The sequence below is a fragment of the Lampetra fluviatilis genome, chromosome 76 (assembly GCF_964198595.1).
Source record: "Lampetra fluviatilis chromosome 76, kcLamFluv1.1, whole genome shotgun sequence".
Taxonomy (NCBI): domain Eukaryota; kingdom Metazoa; phylum Chordata; class Hyperoartia; order Petromyzontiformes; family Petromyzontidae; genus Lampetra; species Lampetra fluviatilis.
The window spans coordinates 3,871,209-3,890,071 of record NC_136350.1 but is presented as its reverse complement, the minus strand read 5'-3'; the positions used below and the strand labels follow the sequence as shown (position 1 = coordinate 3,890,071).

The following is an 18,863-nucleotide window of genomic DNA, read 5'->3' as shown; positions in this document are numbered from 1 at the left end:
ACTATTTTATTATATCAGCATATTCTTTTAATATTTTATTATTTTATTATATTAGCATATTCTTTTAATATTTTACTATTTTATTATATCAGCATATTCTTTTAATATTTTACTATTTTATTATATTATTTTATTACTTCCCTTCTACGCGATGACTTTACCGAAAGAACCAAGAAGATGAATCCCTGCAGTCACGAAAGCTTTAAATCGAAAAATAAAACAATTATTTAATCACATTATTTTATTATATTATTTTATTATGTTTTATTTGTATTATATTAGTTTATTATTATATTATTCTTTTATCATGTTTTATTTTATTATTTCCATTCTACGTGATGACTTTACCGAAAGAACCAAGAAGATGAATCCCTGCAGTCACGAAAGCTTTAAATCGAAACCTCTAACCCTATATAATATTAATGCCCCATCACAACGAACTAACACTACACTTATTTTGCTGTGACCTTTTTTTTGCACCTGATGAAGGAAGCTTGCTTTGCCCCCGAAACGTCGTGCCTTATCATTTTATTGCTATTATTTGCATTTTATTATTTAACTTTATTTATTTATTATTTTTACCGACGAAACTTTACCGAAAAATCCTTGCAGTCACGAAAACTTGAAAACTTGAAATCTAGATGTTGTTGATGTTGTTGTTGATGTTGTTGATGTTGTTGATGATGTTGTTGATGTTGTTGTTGATGTTGTTGATGTTGTTGATGTTGTTGTTGATGTTGTTGTTGATGTTGTTGATGATGTTGTTGATGTTGTTGTTGATGTTGTTGATGTTGTTGATGATGTTGTTGATGTTGTTGTTGATGTTGTTGATGTTGTTGTGGTACCTGGTTAGGCGGAGGGTGTGACCAGAAGTACAACGCATTGTAGGCTGGGTCGCCCATTCTGAAACGACACTCACCACCACTCACCACCACTCACCACCACTCACCACCACCACTCACCACCACTCACCACCACTCACCACCACCACTCACCACCACTCACCACCACCACCACTCACCACCACTCACCACCACCACTCACCACCACTCACCACCACTCACCACCACCACTCACCACCACCACCACCACTCACCACCACCACTCACCACCACTCACCACCACCACCACTCACCACCACCACTCACCACCACTCACCACCACTCACCACCACCACCACTCACCACCACCACCACCACCACTCACCACCACTCACCACCACTCACCACCACCACTCACCACCACCACCACCACTCACCACCACCACTCACCACCACTCACCACCACCACCACTCACCACCACCACTCACCACCACTTACCACCACTCACCACCACCACTCACCACCACCACCACCACTCACCACCACTCACCACCACCACTCACCACCACTCACCACCACCACCACTCACCACCACTCACCACCACCACTCACCACCACTCACCACCACTCACCACTACTCACCACCACCACTCACCACCACCACCACTCACCACTACTCACCACCACCACTCACCACTACCACTCACCACCACTCACCACTCACCACCACCACTCACCACCACCACTCACCACCACCACTCACCACCACTCACCACCACCACTCACCACCACCACTCACCACCACTCACCACCACCACTCACCACCACTCACCACCACCACCACTAGCACTCACCACCACTCACCACCACCACCACTCACCACCACCACTCACCACTACTCACCACCACCACTCACCACCACTCACCACCACCACTCACCACCACTCACCACCACCACTCACCACCACTCACCACCACTCACCACCACCACTCACCACCACTCACCACCACCACTCACCACCACTCACCACCACCACTCACCACCACTCACCACCACTCACCACCATCACTCACCACCACCACTCACCACTACTCACCACCACCACTCACCACCACTCACCACCACTCACCACCACTCACCACCATCACTCACCACCACCACTCACCACCACTCACCACCACTCACCACCACCACTCACCACCACTCACCACCACCACTCACCACCACTCACCACCACCACTCACCACCACCACTCACCACCACTCACCACCACTCACCACCACCACTCACCACCACTCACCACCACCACTCACCACCACTCACCACCACCACTCACCACCACCACTCACCACCACTCACCACCACGACTACTCACCACTCACCACTCACCACCACTCACCACTAGCACTCACCACTACCACTCACCACTCACCACCACCACTCACCACCACTCACCACCACCACTCACCACTCACCACCACCACTCACCACTCACCACCACTCACCACCACTCACCACTACTCACCACTCACCACTACCACCACCACTCACCACTAGCACTCACCACCACTCACCACTACTCACCACCACCACTCACCACCACTCACCACCACTCACCACTACTCACCACCACTCACCACCACCACTCACCACCACCACTCACCACTAGCACTCACCATCACTCACCACCACTCACCACCACTCACCACCACCACCACTCACCACCACCACTCACCACCACCACTCACCACCACCACTCACCACTCACCACCATCACTCACCACCACTCACCACCACTCACCACCACCACTCACCACCACTCACCACCACTCACCACCACTCACCACCACTCACCACCACCACCACCACCACTCACCACCACCACCACTCACCACCACTCACCACCACCACCACCACTCACCACCACCACCACCACTCACCACTCACCACCATCACTCACCACCACTCACCACCACTCACCACCACCACTCACCACCACTCACCACCACCACTCACCACCACTCACCACCACTCACCACCACTCACCACCACCACTCACCACCACTCACCACCACCACCACTCACCACCACCACCACTCACCACCACTCACCACCACCACTCACCACCACTCACCACCACCACTCACCACCACTCACCACCACCACCACTCACCACCACTCACCACCACCACTCACCACCACTCACCACCACTCACCACCACCACTCACCACCACTCACCACCACCACCACTCACCACCACTCACCACCACCACTCACCACCACTCACCACCACTCACCACCACCACTCACCACCACCACCACCACTCACCACCACCACTCACCACCACTCACCACCACCACCACTCACCACCACCACTCACCACCACTCACCACCACTCACCACCACCACCACTCACCACCACCACCACCACCACTCACCACCACTCACCACCACTCACCACCACCACTCACCACCACCACCACCACTCACCACCACCACTCACCACCACTCACCACCACCACCACTCACCACCACCACTCACCACCACTTACCACCACTCACCACCACCACTCACCACCACCACCACCACTCACCACCACTCACCACCACCACTCACCACCACCACTCACCACCACTCACCACCACCACCACTCACCACCACTCACCACCACCACTCACCACCACTCACCACTACTCACCACCACCACTCACCACCACCACCACTCACCACTACTCACCACCACCACTCACCACTACCACTCACCACCACTCACCACTCACCACCACCACTCACCACCACCACTCACCACCACCACTCACCACCACTCACCACCACCACTCACCACCACCACTCACCACCACTCACCACCACCACTCACCACCACTCACCACCACCACCACTAGCACTCACCACCACTCACCACCACCACCACTCACCACCACCACTCACCACTACTCACCACCACCACTCACCACCACTCACCACCACCACTCACCACCACTCACCACCACCACTCACCACCACTCACCACCACTCACCACCACCACTCACCACCACTCACCACCACCACTCACCACCACTCACCACCACCACTCACCACCACTCACCACCACTCACCACCATCACTCACCACCACCACTCACCACTACTCACCACCACCACTCACCACCACTCACCACCACTCACCACCACTCACCACCATCACTCACCACCACCACTCACCACCACTCACCACCACTCACCACCACCACTCACCACCACTCACCACCACCACTCACCACCACTCACCACCACCACTCACCACCACCACTCACCACCACTCACCACCACTCACCACCACCACTCACCACCACTCACCACCACCACTCACCACCACTCACCACCACCACTCACCACCACCACTCACCACCACTCACCACCACGACTACTCACCACTCACCACTCACCACCACTCACCACTAGCACTCACCACTACCACTCACCACTCACCACCACCACTCACCACCACTCACCACCACCACTCACCACTCACCACCACCACTCACCACTCACCACCACTCACCACCACTCACCACTACTCACCACTCACCACTACCACCACCACTCACCACTAGCACTCACCACCACTCACCACTACTCACCACCACCACTCACCACCACTCACCACCACTCACCACTACTCACCACCACTCACCACCACCACTCACCACCACCACTCACCACTAGCACTCACCATCACTCACCACCACTCACCACCACTCACCACTACTCACCACTCACCACTACCACCACCACTCACCACTAGCACTCACCACCACTCACCACTACTCACCACCACCACTCACCACCACCACCACCACCACTCACCACCACCACCACTCACCACTAGCACTCACCACTACCACTCACCACCACTCACCACCACTCACCACTACTCACCACCACCACTCACCACCACCACCACTCACCACCACCACCACTCACCACTAGCACTCACCACTACCACTCACCACCACTACTCACCACTCACCACCACCACTCACCACTAGCACTCACCACTACTCACCACCACCACTCACCACCACCACCACTCACCACCACTCACCACCACCACTACTCACCACCACTCACCACTACTCACCACCACCACTCACCACCACCACCACTCACCACCACTCACCACTACTCACCACTACTCACCACCACCACTCACCACCACCACCACCACCACTCACCACCACCACCACCACTCACCACTAGCACTCACCACTACCACTCACCACCACCACTCACCACCACCACTCACCACCACTCACCACTACCACTCACCACCACCACTCACCACCACCACTCACCACCACCACCACCACTCACCACCACTCACCACCACTCACCACCACCACTCACCACCACCACCACTCACCACCACTCACCACCACACTCACCACCACCACTCACCATCACTCACCACCACTACTCACCAAACTACTCACCACCACTATTCACCACCACTCACCACTACTCACCACTACTCACCACCACCCACCACCACCACTCACCACTGAACCGTGTGTGTGTACTGTGTGTGTGTACTGTGTGTACTGTGTGTGTGTGTGTACTGTGTGTGTACTGTGTGTGTGTACTGTGTGTGTACTGTGTGTGTGTGTGTACTGTGTGTGTGTGTACTGTGTGTGTACTGTGTGTGTATACTGTGTGTGTACTGTGTGTGTGTGTACTGTGTGTGTACTGTGTGTGTGTGTGTACTGTGTGTGTACTGTGTGTGTGTACTGTGTGTGTGTACTGTGTGTGTACTGTGTGTGTACTGTGTGTGTGTGTACTGTGTGTGTACTGTGTGTGTGTGTATACTGTGTGTGTACTGTGTGTGTGTACTGTGTGTGTGTGTACTGTGTGTGTACTGTGTGTGTGTGTGTACTGTGTGTGTGTGTACTGTGTGTGTACTGTGTGTGTATACTGTGTGTGTACTGTGTGTGTACTGTGTGTGTACTGTGTGTGTGTACTGTGTGTGTACTGTGTGTGTGTGTGTACTGTGTGTGTGTACTGTGTGTGTGTACTGTGTGTGTGTACTGTGTGTAGTGTACACTACAGTGTGTGTACTGTGTGTATGTGTACTGTATGTGTACTGTGTGTGTGTACTGTGTGTGTACTGTGTGTGTGTGTACACTGTGTGTGTACAGTGTGTACAGTGTGTACAGTGTGTGTACTGTGTGTGTACTGTGTGTGTGTGTACTGTGTGTGTGTACTGTGTGTGTACACTGTGTGTGTACTGTGTGTGTGTGTACACTGTGTGTGTACAGTGTGTACTGTGTGTGTACTGTGTGTGTACTGTGTGTGTGTGTGTGTACACTGTGTGTGTACTGTGTGTATGTGTACTGTGTGTGTACTGTGTGTGTGTGTACTGTGTGTGTACTGTGTGTGTGCTGTGTGTGTACTGTGTGTGTGTGTACTGTGTGTGTACTGTGTGTATGTGTACTGTGTGTGTACTGTGTGTGTGTGTACTGTGTGTGTGTGTACACTGTGTGTGTACTGTGTGTGTGTACACTGTGTGTGTACTGTGTGTGTTTACTGTGTGTGCTGTGTGTGTAGTGTACACTACAGTGTGTGTGTACAGTGTGTACAGTGTGTGTACTGTGCACGTACAGTGTGTGTACTGTGTATGTACAGTGTGTGTACGGTGTGCGTACAGTGTGTGTACAGTGCGTACAGTGCGTGTGTACAGTGTGCTTGCACTCACAAGGCGATGCTTTCACCGCTACGGGCTGACCCCTTCCTCGATCCCGACTCCTGCCGGGGGAGGCGCTCGGGGCCCGGCGGCCGCCGCCAGGAAAACGCGGCAGGGCCCGAGGCCGACCAGGCCGCAGTCTCCCCTCCCGTTCCCGTTGTTCCAGCTGCTGCTGCTGATGTTGCTGATGATGCTGATGTTGCTGATGGTGCTGATGATGATGGTGCTGATGATGTTGTTAGTGTTGATGATGATGTTGTTGGTGCTGATGATGATGTAGATGATGATGTAGATGATGGTGTTGATGATGGTGTCGATGATGCTGCTGCTACTGCTGCTGTTGATGATGTTGCTGCTGCTGATGATGTTGCTGCTGCTGATGATGATGATGTTGCCAAGAGACGAGAGAGAGAGACACGTGCAGTGTGAAATCTTAGTCCAGCGTCAATCTCCTGCCGATACACCAACTCCACCACCCTCCTGCCCCCCCCCACTCACCCTCCTGCCCCCCCCCCTACTCACCCCCCTCCTGCCCCCCCTACTCACCCTCCTCCTCACCCCCACTCACCCTCCTGCCCCCCCCCACTCACCCTCCTGCCCCCCCCCCTACTCACCCCCCTACTCACCCTCCTCCTCACCCCCACTCACCCTGCTGCCCCCCCACTCACCCTGCTGCCCCCCCACTCACCCTGCTGCCCCCCCCTCCTCACCCCCCCACTCACCCTGCTGCCCTACTCACCCTCCTACTCACCCACCTACTCACCCCCCTACTCACCCTCCTACTCACCCCCCTACTCACCCTCCTAATCACCCTCCTACTCACCCTGCTGTCCCACCTACTCACCCTCCTGCCCCCCCCTACTCACCCTCCTACTCACCCACCTACTCACCCTCCTACTCACCCCCCTACTCACCCTCCTAATCACCCTCCTACTCACCCTGCTGTCCCACCTACTCACCCTCCTACTCACCCCCCTACTCACCCCCCTACTCACCCCCCTACTCACCCCCCTACTCACCCTCCTACTCACCCCCCTACTCACCCTCCTACTCACCCCCCTACTCACCCCCCTACTCACCCCCCTACTCACCCTGCTGCCCCACCTACTCACCCCCCTACTCACCCTCCTACTCACCCCCCTACTCACCCTCCTAATCACCCTCCTACTCACCCTGCTGTCCCACCTACTCACCCTCCTACTCACCCCCCTACTCACCCCCCTACTCACCCCCCTACTCACCCCCCTACTCACCCTGCTGCCCCACCTACTCACCCCCCTACTCACCCTCCTACTCACCCTCCTACTCACCCTCCTACTCACCCCCCTACTCACCCTGCTGCCCCACCTACTCACCCTCCTACTCACCCCCCTACTCACCCCCCTACTCACCCCCCTACTCACCCTGCTGCCCCACCTACTCACCCTCCTACTCACCCCCCTACTCACCCTGCTGCCCCACCTACTCACCCCCCTACTCACCCCCCTACTCACCCTGCTGCCCCACCTACTCACCCCCCTACTCACCCCCCTACTCACCCTCCTACTCACCCTGCTGCCCCACCTACTCACCCTCCTACTCACCCCCCTACTCACCCTCCTACTCACCCTCCTACTCACCCCCCTACTCACCCTCCTACTCACCCTGCTGCCCCACCTACTCACCCTCCTACTCACCCCCCTACTCACCCCCCTACTCACCCCCCTACTCACCCTGCTACCCCACCTACTCACCCCCCTACTCACCCCCCTACTCACCCCCCTACTCACCCTTCTACTCACCCTGCTGCCCCACCTACTCACCCCCCTACTCACCCCCCTACTCACCCTGCTACCCCACCTACTCACCCCCCTACTCACCCCCCTACTCACCCCCCTACTCACCCCCCTACTCACCCTGCTGCCCCACCTACTCACCCTCCTACTCACCCTCCTACTCACCCTCCTACTCACCCCCCTACTCACCCTGCTGCCCCACTTACTCACCCTCCTACTCACCCACCTACTCACCCACCTACTCACCCTCCTACTCACCCCCCTACTCACCCCCCTACTCACCCTGCTGCCCCACCTACTCACCCTCCTACTCACCCACCTACTCACCCACCTACTCACCCTCCTACTCACCCACCTACTCACCCCCCTACTCACCCTGCTGCCCCACCTACTCACCCTCCTACTCACCCCCCTACTCACCCCCCTACTCACCCCCTACTCACCCTGCTGCCCCACCTACTCACCCTCCTACTCACCCCCCTACTCACCCACCTACTCACCCTCCTACTCACCCACCTACTCACCCACCTACTCACCCACCTACTCACCCTCCTACTCACCCCCCTACTCACCCCCCTACTCACCCTCCTACTCCTCCTACTCACCCCCCTACTCACCCCCCTACTCACCCTCCTACTCACCCCCCTACTCACCCTCCTACTCACCCACCTACTCACCCCCCTACTCACCCTGCTGCCCCACCTACTCACCCTCCTACTCACCCCCCTACTCACCCCCCTACTCACCCCCCTACTCACCCTGCTGCCCCACCTACTCACCCTCCTACTCACCCACCTACTCACCCTCCTACTCACCCACCTACTCACCCACCTACTCACCCTCCTACTCACCCCCCTACTCACCCCCCTACTCACCCTCCTACTCACCCCCCTACTCACCCCCCTACTCACCCACCTACTCACCCACCTACTCACCCTCCTACTCACCCCCCTACTCACCCTGCTGCTCCACCTACTCACCCTCCTACTCACCCACCTACTCACCCCCCTACTCACCCTGCTGCTCCACCTACTCACCCTCCTACTCACCCCCCTACTCACCCTGCTGCCCCACCTACTCACCCTGATCGCATGTCTCTCACGTGCACCTCGCAGTCATCACCATCACCTCGTCTCTGTCTCTCTGTGTGTGTCTCTGTGTGTGTGTGTCTCTCTGTGTCTCTCTGTGTCTGTGTGTGTCTCTGTATGTCTCTGTGTGTGTGTGTCTCTCTGTGTGTTTCTCTGTGTGTGTGTGTGTGTCTGTGTGTATCTGTGTGTGTGTGTCTCTCTGTGTCTCTCTGTGTCTGTGTGTGTCTCTGTATGTCTCTGTGTGTGTGTGTCTCTCTGTGTGTTTCTCTGTGTGTGTGTGTGTCTGTGTGTATCTGTGTGTGTGTGTCTCTCTGTCTCTCTGTGTCTGTGTGTGTCTGTGTGTGTCTCTCTGTGTGTGTGTCTCTGTGTGTGTGTGTGTCTGTGTGTATCTGTGTGTGTGTCTGTGTGTGTGTGTGTCTCTGTGTGTGTCTGTGTGTGTGTGTCTCTGTGTGTGTGTCTGTGTGTGTGTGTCTGTGTGTGTGTCTCTGTGTATGTCTCTGTGTGTGTCTGTGTGTGTCTCTGTGTGTGTCTCTGTGTCTCTGTGAGTGTCTCTGTGTGTGTCTGTGTGTGTCTGTGGGTGTCTCTGTGTGTCTCTGTGTGTGTGTGTCTGTGTGTGTGTCTCTGTCTTTCTGTGTGTCTCTGTTTGTGTCTCTGTGTCTGTCTCTCTGCCTGTGTCTCTATCTCTGTCTGTCTCTGTGTGTGTGTCTCTGTGTGTGTGTCTGTGTGTGTGTGTCTGTCTGTGTGTGTCTCTGTGTCTGTGTGTGTGTCTGTGTGTGTCTCTGTGTGTGTCTCTCTGTGTGTCTCTGTGTGTGTCTCTCTGTGTGTCTGTGTCTCTGTGTGTGTGTGTGTCTCTGTGTGTGTGTCTGTCTGTGTGTGCGTCTACCTGTGTCTGTGTGTGTGTCTGTGTCTCTGTGTGTGTCTGTGTGTGTGTTTATCTGTGTCTGTGTCTATCTGTGTGGTGTCTATGTGTGTGTCTGTGTGTGTGTCTGTGTGTGTCTGTGTCTATCTGTGTCTGTGTGTGTCTGTGTGTCTATCTGTGTGTGTGTCTGTGTGTCTATCTGTGTGTGTCTGTGTGTCTATCTGTGTGTGTCTGTGTGTCTATCTGTGTGTATCTGTGTGTGTCTGTGTGTCTATCTGTGTGTGTGTCTGTGTGTGTCTGTGTGTCTATCTGTGTGTATCTGTGTGTGTCTGTGTGTGTCTGTGTGTCTATCTGTGTGTGTGTCTGTGTCTATCTGTGTCTATCTGTGTGTGTATCTGTGTGTGTCTGTGTGTCTATCTGTGTGTGTGTCTGTGTGTATCTGTGTGTGTCTGTGTGTCTATCTGTGTGTGTATCTGTGTGTGTCTGTGTGTCTATCTGTGTGTGTGTCTGTGTGTCTATCTGTGTGTGTCTGTGTGTCTATCTGTGTGTGTCTGTGTGTCTATCTGTGTGTGTCTATCTGTGTGTGTGTTTGTCTATCTGTGTGGTGTCTCTCTCCGTTTCTTTCCATCAAAATCCGCCAAATGTTGAGTGGCGTGGAGGGGGGGAGGGGCAGGGGGTGACGTCATCACATCGGCGCGCGGAGGGGCGGTGCTATTAGCGCCCCGCCCCCACGAACACACGATTGCCCCGCCCCTCATTTGTAAAGCCACGCCCACATCGGCGATCGCCCCGCCCACATTCCCAAAGCCACACCCATGCCCCGCCTCTTCCCTCCTCGCGATCGCCCCGCCCACACCCGCAAGGCCACGCCCCTTTGAGGGGTGGGGAGAACGGGGGCGGGGCTTACACGTCACTATGAGTGTGGGTCTCAGTGGGTCTCTATGAGTGTGGGTCTCTGTGGGTCTCTATGAGTGTGAGTCTCTGTGGGTCTCTGTGGGTCTCTATGAGTGTGGGTCTCTGTGGGTCTCTATGAGTGTGAGTCTCTGTGGGTCTCTATGAGTGTGGGTCTCTGTGGGTCTCTATGAGTGTGAGTCTCTGTGGGTCTCTGTGGGTCTCTATGAGTGTGGGTCTCTGTGGGTCTCTATGAGTGTGAGTCTCTGTGGGTCTCTGTGGGTTTTATGAGTGTGGGTCTCTGTGGGTCTCTATGAGTGTGAGTCTCTGTGGGTCTCTATGAGTGTGAGTCTCTGTGGGTCTCTATGAGTGTGAGTCTCTGTGGGTCTCTATAAGTGTGAGTCTCTGTGGGTCTCTATGAATGTGGGTCTCTGTGGGTCTCTATGAGTGTGAGTCTCTGTGGGTCTCTGTGGGTCTCTATGAGTGTGGGTCTCTGTGGGTTTCTATGAGTGTGGGTCTCTGTGGGTCTCTATGAGTGTGAGTCTCTGTGGGTCTCTATGAGTGTGAGTCTCTGTGGGTCTCTATGAGTGTGGGTCTCTGTGGGTTTCTATGAGTGTGGGTCTCTGTGGGTCTCTGTGAGTGTGGGTCTCTGTGGGTCTCTGTGAGTGTGGGTCTCTGTGGGTCTCTGTGAGTGTGGGTCTCTGTGGGTCTCTATGAGTATGGGTCTCTGTGGGTCTCTGTGAGTGTGGGTCTCTGTGGGTCTCTGTGAGTGTGGGTCTCTGTGGGTCTCTATGAGTGTGGGTCTCTGTGGGTCTCTGTGAGTATGGGTCTCTGTGGGTCTCTGTGAGTATGGGTCTCTGTGGGTCTCTGTGAGTGTGGGTCTCTGTGGGTCTCTGTGAGTGTGGGTCACTGTGGGTCTGTGCGGGTCTCTATGAGTGTGGGTCTCTGTGGGTCTCTATGAGTGTGAGTCTCTGTGGGTCTCTATGAGTGTGAGTCTCTGTGGGTCTCTATGAGTGTGGGTCTCTGTGGGTCTCTATGAGTGTGGGTCTCTGTGGGTCTCTGTGAGTGTGGGTCTCTGTGGGTCTCTGTCAGTCTCTATGAGTGTGAGTCTCTGTGGGTCTCTGTGGGTTTCTATGAGTGTGGGTCTCTGTGGGTCTCTGTGAGTGTGGGTCTCTGTGGGTCTCTATGAGTGTGGGTCTCTGTGGGTCTCTGTGAGTGTGGGTCTCTGTGGGTCTCTATGAGTGTGGGTCTCTGTGGGTCTCTATGAGTGTGGGTCTCTGTGGGTCTCTGTGAGTGTGGGTCTCTGTGGGTCTCTGTGAGTGTGGGTCTCTATGGGTCTGTTTGGGTCTCTGTGGGTCTCTATGAGTGTGGGTCTCTGTGGGTCTCTGTGAGTGTGGGTCTCTGTGGGTCTCTATGAGTGTGGGTCTCTGTGGGTCTCTGTGAGTGTGGGTCTCTGTGGGTCTCTATGAGTGTGGGTCTCTGTGGGTCTCTATGAGTGTGGGTCTCTGTGGGTCTCTGTGAGTGTGGGTCTCTGTGAGTGTGGGTCTCTGTGGGTCTCTATGAGTGTGGGTCTCTGTGGGTCTCTGTGAGTGTGGGTCTCTGTGGGTCTCTGTGAGTGTGGGTCTCTATGGGTCTGTTTGGGTCTCTGTGGGTCTCTATGAGTGTGGGTCTCTGTGGGTCTCTGTGAGTGTGGGTCTCTGTGGGTCTCTATGAGTGTGGGTCTCTGTGGGTCTCTGTGAGTGTGGGTCTCTGTGGGTCTCTATGAGTGTGGGTCTCTGTGGGTCTCTATGAGTGTGGGTCTCTGTGGGTCTCTGTGAGTGTAGGTCTCTGTGAGTGTGGGTCTCTGTGGGTCTCTGTGAGTGTGGGTCTCTGTGGGTCTCTGTGAGTGTGGGTCTCTGTGAGTGTGGGTCTCTGTGGGTCTCTATGAGTGTGGGTCTCTGTGGGTCTCTGTGAGTGTGGGTCTCTGTGGGTCTCTGTGAGTGTGGGTCTCTGTGGGTCTCTATGAGTATGGGTCTCTGTGGGTCTCTGTGAGTGTGGGTCTCTGTGGGTCTCTGTGAGTGTGGGTCTCTGTGGGTCTCTATGAGTGTGGGTCTCTGTGAGTATGGGTCTCTGTGGGTCTCTGTGAGTATGGGTCTCTGTGGGTCTCTGTGAGTGTGGGTCTCTGTGGGTCTCTGTGAGTGTGGGTCACTGTGGGTCTGTGCGGGTCTCTATGAGTGTGGGTCTCTGTGGGTCTCTATGAGTGTGAGTCTCTGTGGGTCTCTATGAGTGTGAGTCTCTGTGGGTCTCTATGAGTGTGGGTCTCTGTGGGTCTCTATGAGTGTGGGTCTCTGTGGGTCTTTGTGAGTGTGGGTCTCTGTGGGTCTCTGTCAGTCTCTATGAGTGTGAGTCTCTGTGGGTCTCTGTGGGTTTCTATGAGTGTGGGTCTCTGTGGGTCTCTGTGAGTGTGGGTCTCTGTGGGTCTCTATGAGTGTGGGTCTCTGTGGGTCTCTGTGAGTGTGGGTCTCTGTGGGTCTCTATGAGTGTGGGTCTCTGTGGGTCTCTATGAGTGTGGGTCTCTGTGGGTCTCTGTGAGTGTGGGTCTCTGTGGGTCTCTGTGAGTGTGGGTCTCTATGGGTCTGTTTGGGTCTCTGTGGGTCTCTATGAGTGTGGGTCTCTGTGAGTCTCTGTGAGTGTGGGTCTCTGTGGGTCTCTATGAGTGTGGGTCTCTGTGGGTCTCTGTGAGTGTGGGTCTCTGTGGGTCTCTATGAGTGTGGGTCTCTGTGGGTCTCTATGAGTGTGGGTCTCTGTGGGTCTCTGTGAGTGTGGGTCTCTGTGAGTGTGGGTCTCTGTGGGTCTCTATGAGTGTGGGTCTCTGTGGGTCTCTGTGAGTGTGGGTCTCTGTGGGTCTCTGTGAGTGTGGGTCTCTATGGGTCTGTTTGGGTCTCTGTGGGTCTCTATGAGTGTGGGTCTCTGTGGGTCTCTGTGAGTGTGGGTCTCTGTGGGTCTCTATGAGTGTGGGTCTCTGTGGGTCTCTGTGAGTGTGGGTCTCTGTGGGTCTCTATGAGTGTGGGTCTCTGTGGGTCTCTGTGAGTGTGGGTCTCTGTGGGTCTCTGTGAGTGTGGGTCTCTGTGGGTCTCTATGAGTGTGGGTCTCTGTGGGTCTCTGTGAGTGTGGGTCTCTGTGAGTGTGGGTCTCTGTGGGTCTCTATGAGTGTGGGTCTCTGTGGGTCTCTGTGAGTGTGGGTTTCTGTGGGTCTCTGTGAGTGTGGGTCTCTGTGGGTCTCTATGGGTCTCTGTGTGTCTCTATGAGAATGTCTGAAACATAACAACCGATGCAGTAGCTGCTAAAATAAAGGCGTTTGTAGTTGTATAGATACAGTTGCGTAGTAGTATTTGTAGTAGGCGATTCAGAGCCTCCCCCCCCCGTGCCCCCCCCCGTGCCCCCCCCCGTGCCCCCCCGTGCCCCCCCCGTGCCCCCTCCCGTGCCCCCCCGTGCCCCCCCCGTGCCCCCCCCCGTGCCCCCCCGTGCCCCCCCCCGTGCCCCCCCCCGTGCCCCCCCGTGCCCCCCCCGTGCCCCCCCCCGTGCCCCCCCGTGCCCCCCCCCGTGCCCCCCCCCGTGCCCCCCCGTGCCCCCCCCGTGCCCCCTCCCGTGCCCCCCCGTGCCCCCCCCGTGCCCCCCCCCGTGCCCCCCCGTGCCCCCCCCCGTGCCCCCTCCCGTGCCCCCCCGTGCCCCCCCCCGTGCCCCCCCCCGTGCCCCCCCGTGCCCCCCCCGTGCCCCCCCCCGTGCCCCCCCGTGCCCCCCCGTGCCCCCCCCCGTGCCCCCCCGTGCCCCCCCCCGTGCCCCCCCCCACCGTGCCCCCCCGTGCCCCCCCCGTGCCCCCTGAGTGGAATGTCCGTGACAATAACGCTTCGTGGATCTTCAGATTGACACCAGCCGCAGATGTAAATAAATAAATAATCAGCGTCTGGGGTGGGGGCATCCCCCATCCTCCTCCACCCCCTTCCACCCCTCCCCCCTCTCCACCCCCTCCCCTCCCGCTCTACCCCCTCCACCCCTCCCCTCTCCACCCCCCTAAACCCCCACCCATTCCCCCCCACCCCCTCCCCCCTCTCCTCCACCCCCATTAACCCCTCCACCCCCCCTCTATCCCCCTTAAACCCCCACCCATTCCCCCCCTCCCCTCTCCCCCCACCCTCTCCCCCATCCCCCCCCCCCTTTCCTCCACCCCCATTAACCCCTCCACCCCCCCTCCACCCCCCCTCGACCCCCCCTCTATCCCCCCTAAGCCCCCACCCTTGCCCCCCCCACCCCCCCTCCCCTCTCCCCCATCCCCCCCCTCTCCTCCACCCCCCATTAACCCCTCCCCCCTCCACCCCCCCTAAGCCCCCACCCTGCCCCCCCACCCCCCCACCCCCTCCCCACCCCCTCCCCCCTCCCCACCCCAACGGTTTTCCGTTGGTGGCGGTGGGTCACGTGGTGTTGCTACGGCGAGCCCAGAGGTGGCCAGCAGATGGCGCGCGCGTTTCGTAAATGCGATCCTCCTTCAAGCGCGCACCTTGCAACGGGACGTGTTAATCAGAGAAGCTGTAAAGCGCTTCGATCTACATTCACGAGGTGATGGTGGTGGTGGTGGTGGGTCAGAGAATTAGAACAGAAGCGACAAACGCCAAGAGACACAGCCAGCGGAAGCGGTAAATTAAGGGACCGTCCATGAATGACGTCACGCACCTATAGGGGGGTGTGGGGTCAGACATTTGTGACGTCATGTGACGAGGGGGGGGGGTTAGAGAAATATGACGTCATCAAAATGTGCAACTTTAAATAAATAAAGACAACACGTTCTACTTAAATTTCGATGTAAAGCTTCTTTCGTGACTGCAGGGATTCATCTTCTTGGTTCTTTCGGTAAAGTCATCACGTAGAAGGGAAATAATAAAATAAAGCATTATAAAATAATATAATAAAATAGTAAAATATAAAAACAATATGCTAATATAATAAAATATTATTCTATAATGAAATACTATAAAATAATAAAAGAATAAAAATAAAACATAATAAAATAATATAATAATATGATAAAATAATGTAATAAAATAAAAGAATATAATAGTATTAAATAATAAAATAATATTTTTTCCGATTTAAAGCTTTCGTGACTGCAGGGATTCATCTTCTTGGTTCTTTCGGTAAAGTCACGTAGAAGGGAAATAATAAAATAATAAAATAAAACATGATAAAATACAATTCTCACGACGTTTCGGCCACAACGCAAGCAGCCGTCCTCAGGTGGAGACCAGGTGTGTCATTCAGACGCTGTCTCCCCGACAGACCTGGTCTTCACCTGAGGACGGCTGCTTGCGTTGTGGCCGAAACGTCGTGAGAATTGTATTGTATAATGTTTTATTTTTATCATTTTATTATTTCCCTTCTACGTGACTTTACCGAAAGAACCAAGAAGACGTTCTACTTAGTTAAATAGACTTTGTAATAAATGTTTTCTCCTACAACATCAGAGTGCAGCGCCACATTAAATACGCACTACAATGACAATAGTTTAACGCGATTTGAAGCAAGTTTCATTTTCAAAATGGATATATGGTTTGACGTCATATTTGAGGATAAAATCGCGTGACGTCATTTATGGACGGACCCTTATGAATACGTTTTCAAATAGCATCAGTGAAGAACCAGTGGCATCTACATCTGCAGAACGTGAAGAACCAGTGGCATCTACATCTGCAGAACGTGAAGAACCAGTGGCATCTACATCTACAGAATGTGAAGAACCAGTGGCATCTACATCTACAGAATGTGAAGAACCAGTGGCATCTACATCTACAGAACGTGAAGAACCAGTGGCATCTACATCTACAGAATGTGAAGAACCAGTGGCATCCACATCTACAGAATGTGAAGAACCAGTGGCATCTACATCTACAGAATGTGAAGAACCAGTGGCATCCACATCTACAGAATGTGAAGAACCAGTGGCATCCACATCTACAGAATGTGAAGAACCAGTGGCATCTACATCTGCAGAACGTGAAGAACCAGTGGCATCTACATCTGCAGAACGTGAAGAACCAGTGGCATCCACATCTACAGAATGTGAAGAACCAGTGGCATCTACATCTACAGAACGTGAAGAACCAGTGGCATCCACATCTACAGAATGTGAAGAACCAGTGGCATCCACATCTACAGAATGTGAAGAACCAGTGGCATCTACATCTGCAGAACGTGAAGAACCAGTGGCATCTACATCTACAGAACGTGAAGAACCAGTGGCATCTACATCTGCAGAACGTGAAGAACCAGTGGCATCAACATCTGTAGAACGTGAAGAACCAGTGGCATCTACATCTGCAGAACGTGAAGAACCAGTGGCATCTACATCTACAGAACGTGAAGAACCAGTGGCATCTACATTTACAGAACGTGAAGAACCAGTGGCATCTACATCTGCAGAACGTGAAGAACCAGTGGCATCTACATCTACAGAACGTGAAGAACCAGTGGCATCTACATCTGCAGAACGTGAAGAACCAGTGGCATCTACATCTGCAGAACGTGAAGAACCAGTGGCATCTACATCTGCAGAACGTGAAGAACCAGTGGCATCTACATCTGCAGAACGTGAAGAACCAGTGGCATCTACATCTACAGAACGTGAAGAACCAGTGGCATCTACATTTACAGAACGTGAAGAACCAGTGGCATCTACATCTGCAGAACGTGAAGAACCAGTGGCATCTACATCTGCAGAACGTGAAGAACCAGTGGCATCTACATCTGCAGAACGTGAAGAACCAGTGGCATCTACATCTGCAGAACGTGAAGAACCAGTGGCATCTACATCTGCAGAACGTGAAGAACCAGTGGCATCTACATCTGCAGAACGTGAAGAACCAGTGGCATCTACATCTGCAGAACGTGAAGAACCAGTGGCATCTACATCTACAGAACGTGAAGAACCAGTGGCATCTACATCTGCAGAACATGAAGAACCAGTGGCATCTACATCTGCAGAACATGAAGAACCAGTGGCATCTACATCTGCAGAACGTGAAGAACCAGTGGCATCTACATCTACAGAATGTGAAGAACCAGTGGCATCTACATCTGCAGAACGTGAAGAACCAGTGGCATCTACATCTGCAGAACGTGAAGAACCAGTGGCATCTACATCTACAGAACGTGAAGAACCAGTGGCATCTACATCTGCAGAACGTGAAGAACCAGTGGCATCTACATCTGCAGAACGTGAAGAACCAGTGGCATCTACATCTACAGAATGTGAAGAACCAGTGGCATCTACATCTGTAGAACGTGAAGAACCAGTGGCATCTACATCTACAGAACGTGAAGAACCAGTGGCATCTACATCTGTAGAACGTGAAGAACCAGTGGCACCTACATCTGCAGAACGTGAAGAACCAGTGGCATCTACATCTACAGAACGTGAAGAACCAGTGGCATCTACATCTGCAGAACGTGAAGAACCAGTGGCATCTACATCTGCAGAACGTGAAGAACCAGTGGCATCTACATCTACAGAACGTGAAGAACCAGTGGCATCTACATCTGCAGAACGTGAAGAACCAGTGGCATCTACATCTGCAGAACGTGAAGAACCAGTGGCATCTACATCTACAGAATGTGAAGAACCAGTGGCATCTACATCTACAGAACGTGAAGAACC

General features: G+C 54.2%; 1 protein-coding gene across 2 annotated transcripts in view; it reads right to left on the bottom strand.

Moving 5' to 3' along the window:
* Positions 1-10,766, bottom strand: part of LOC144953432 (uncharacterized) — a 31,791-nt gene extending 21,025 nt beyond the window's left edge. The window contains exons 1-3 of one of the 2 annotated variants that reach the window (XM_078884010.1): positions 9,424-10,766; positions 6,579-6,942; positions 846-903 (exon numbers count right to left, since the gene is read on the bottom strand). In XM_078884010.1, the coding sequence (XP_078740136.1) occupies positions 846-902 (57 nt within the window). In that variant the 5' untranslated portion in view covers position 903; positions 6,579-6,942; positions 9,424-10,766. The remainder of the gene's footprint in view (positions 1-845; positions 904-6,578; positions 6,943-9,423) is intronic. The other variant, XM_078884011.1, reaches the window with a different exon arrangement.
* Positions 10,767-18,863: the final 8,097 nt, after the last annotated feature.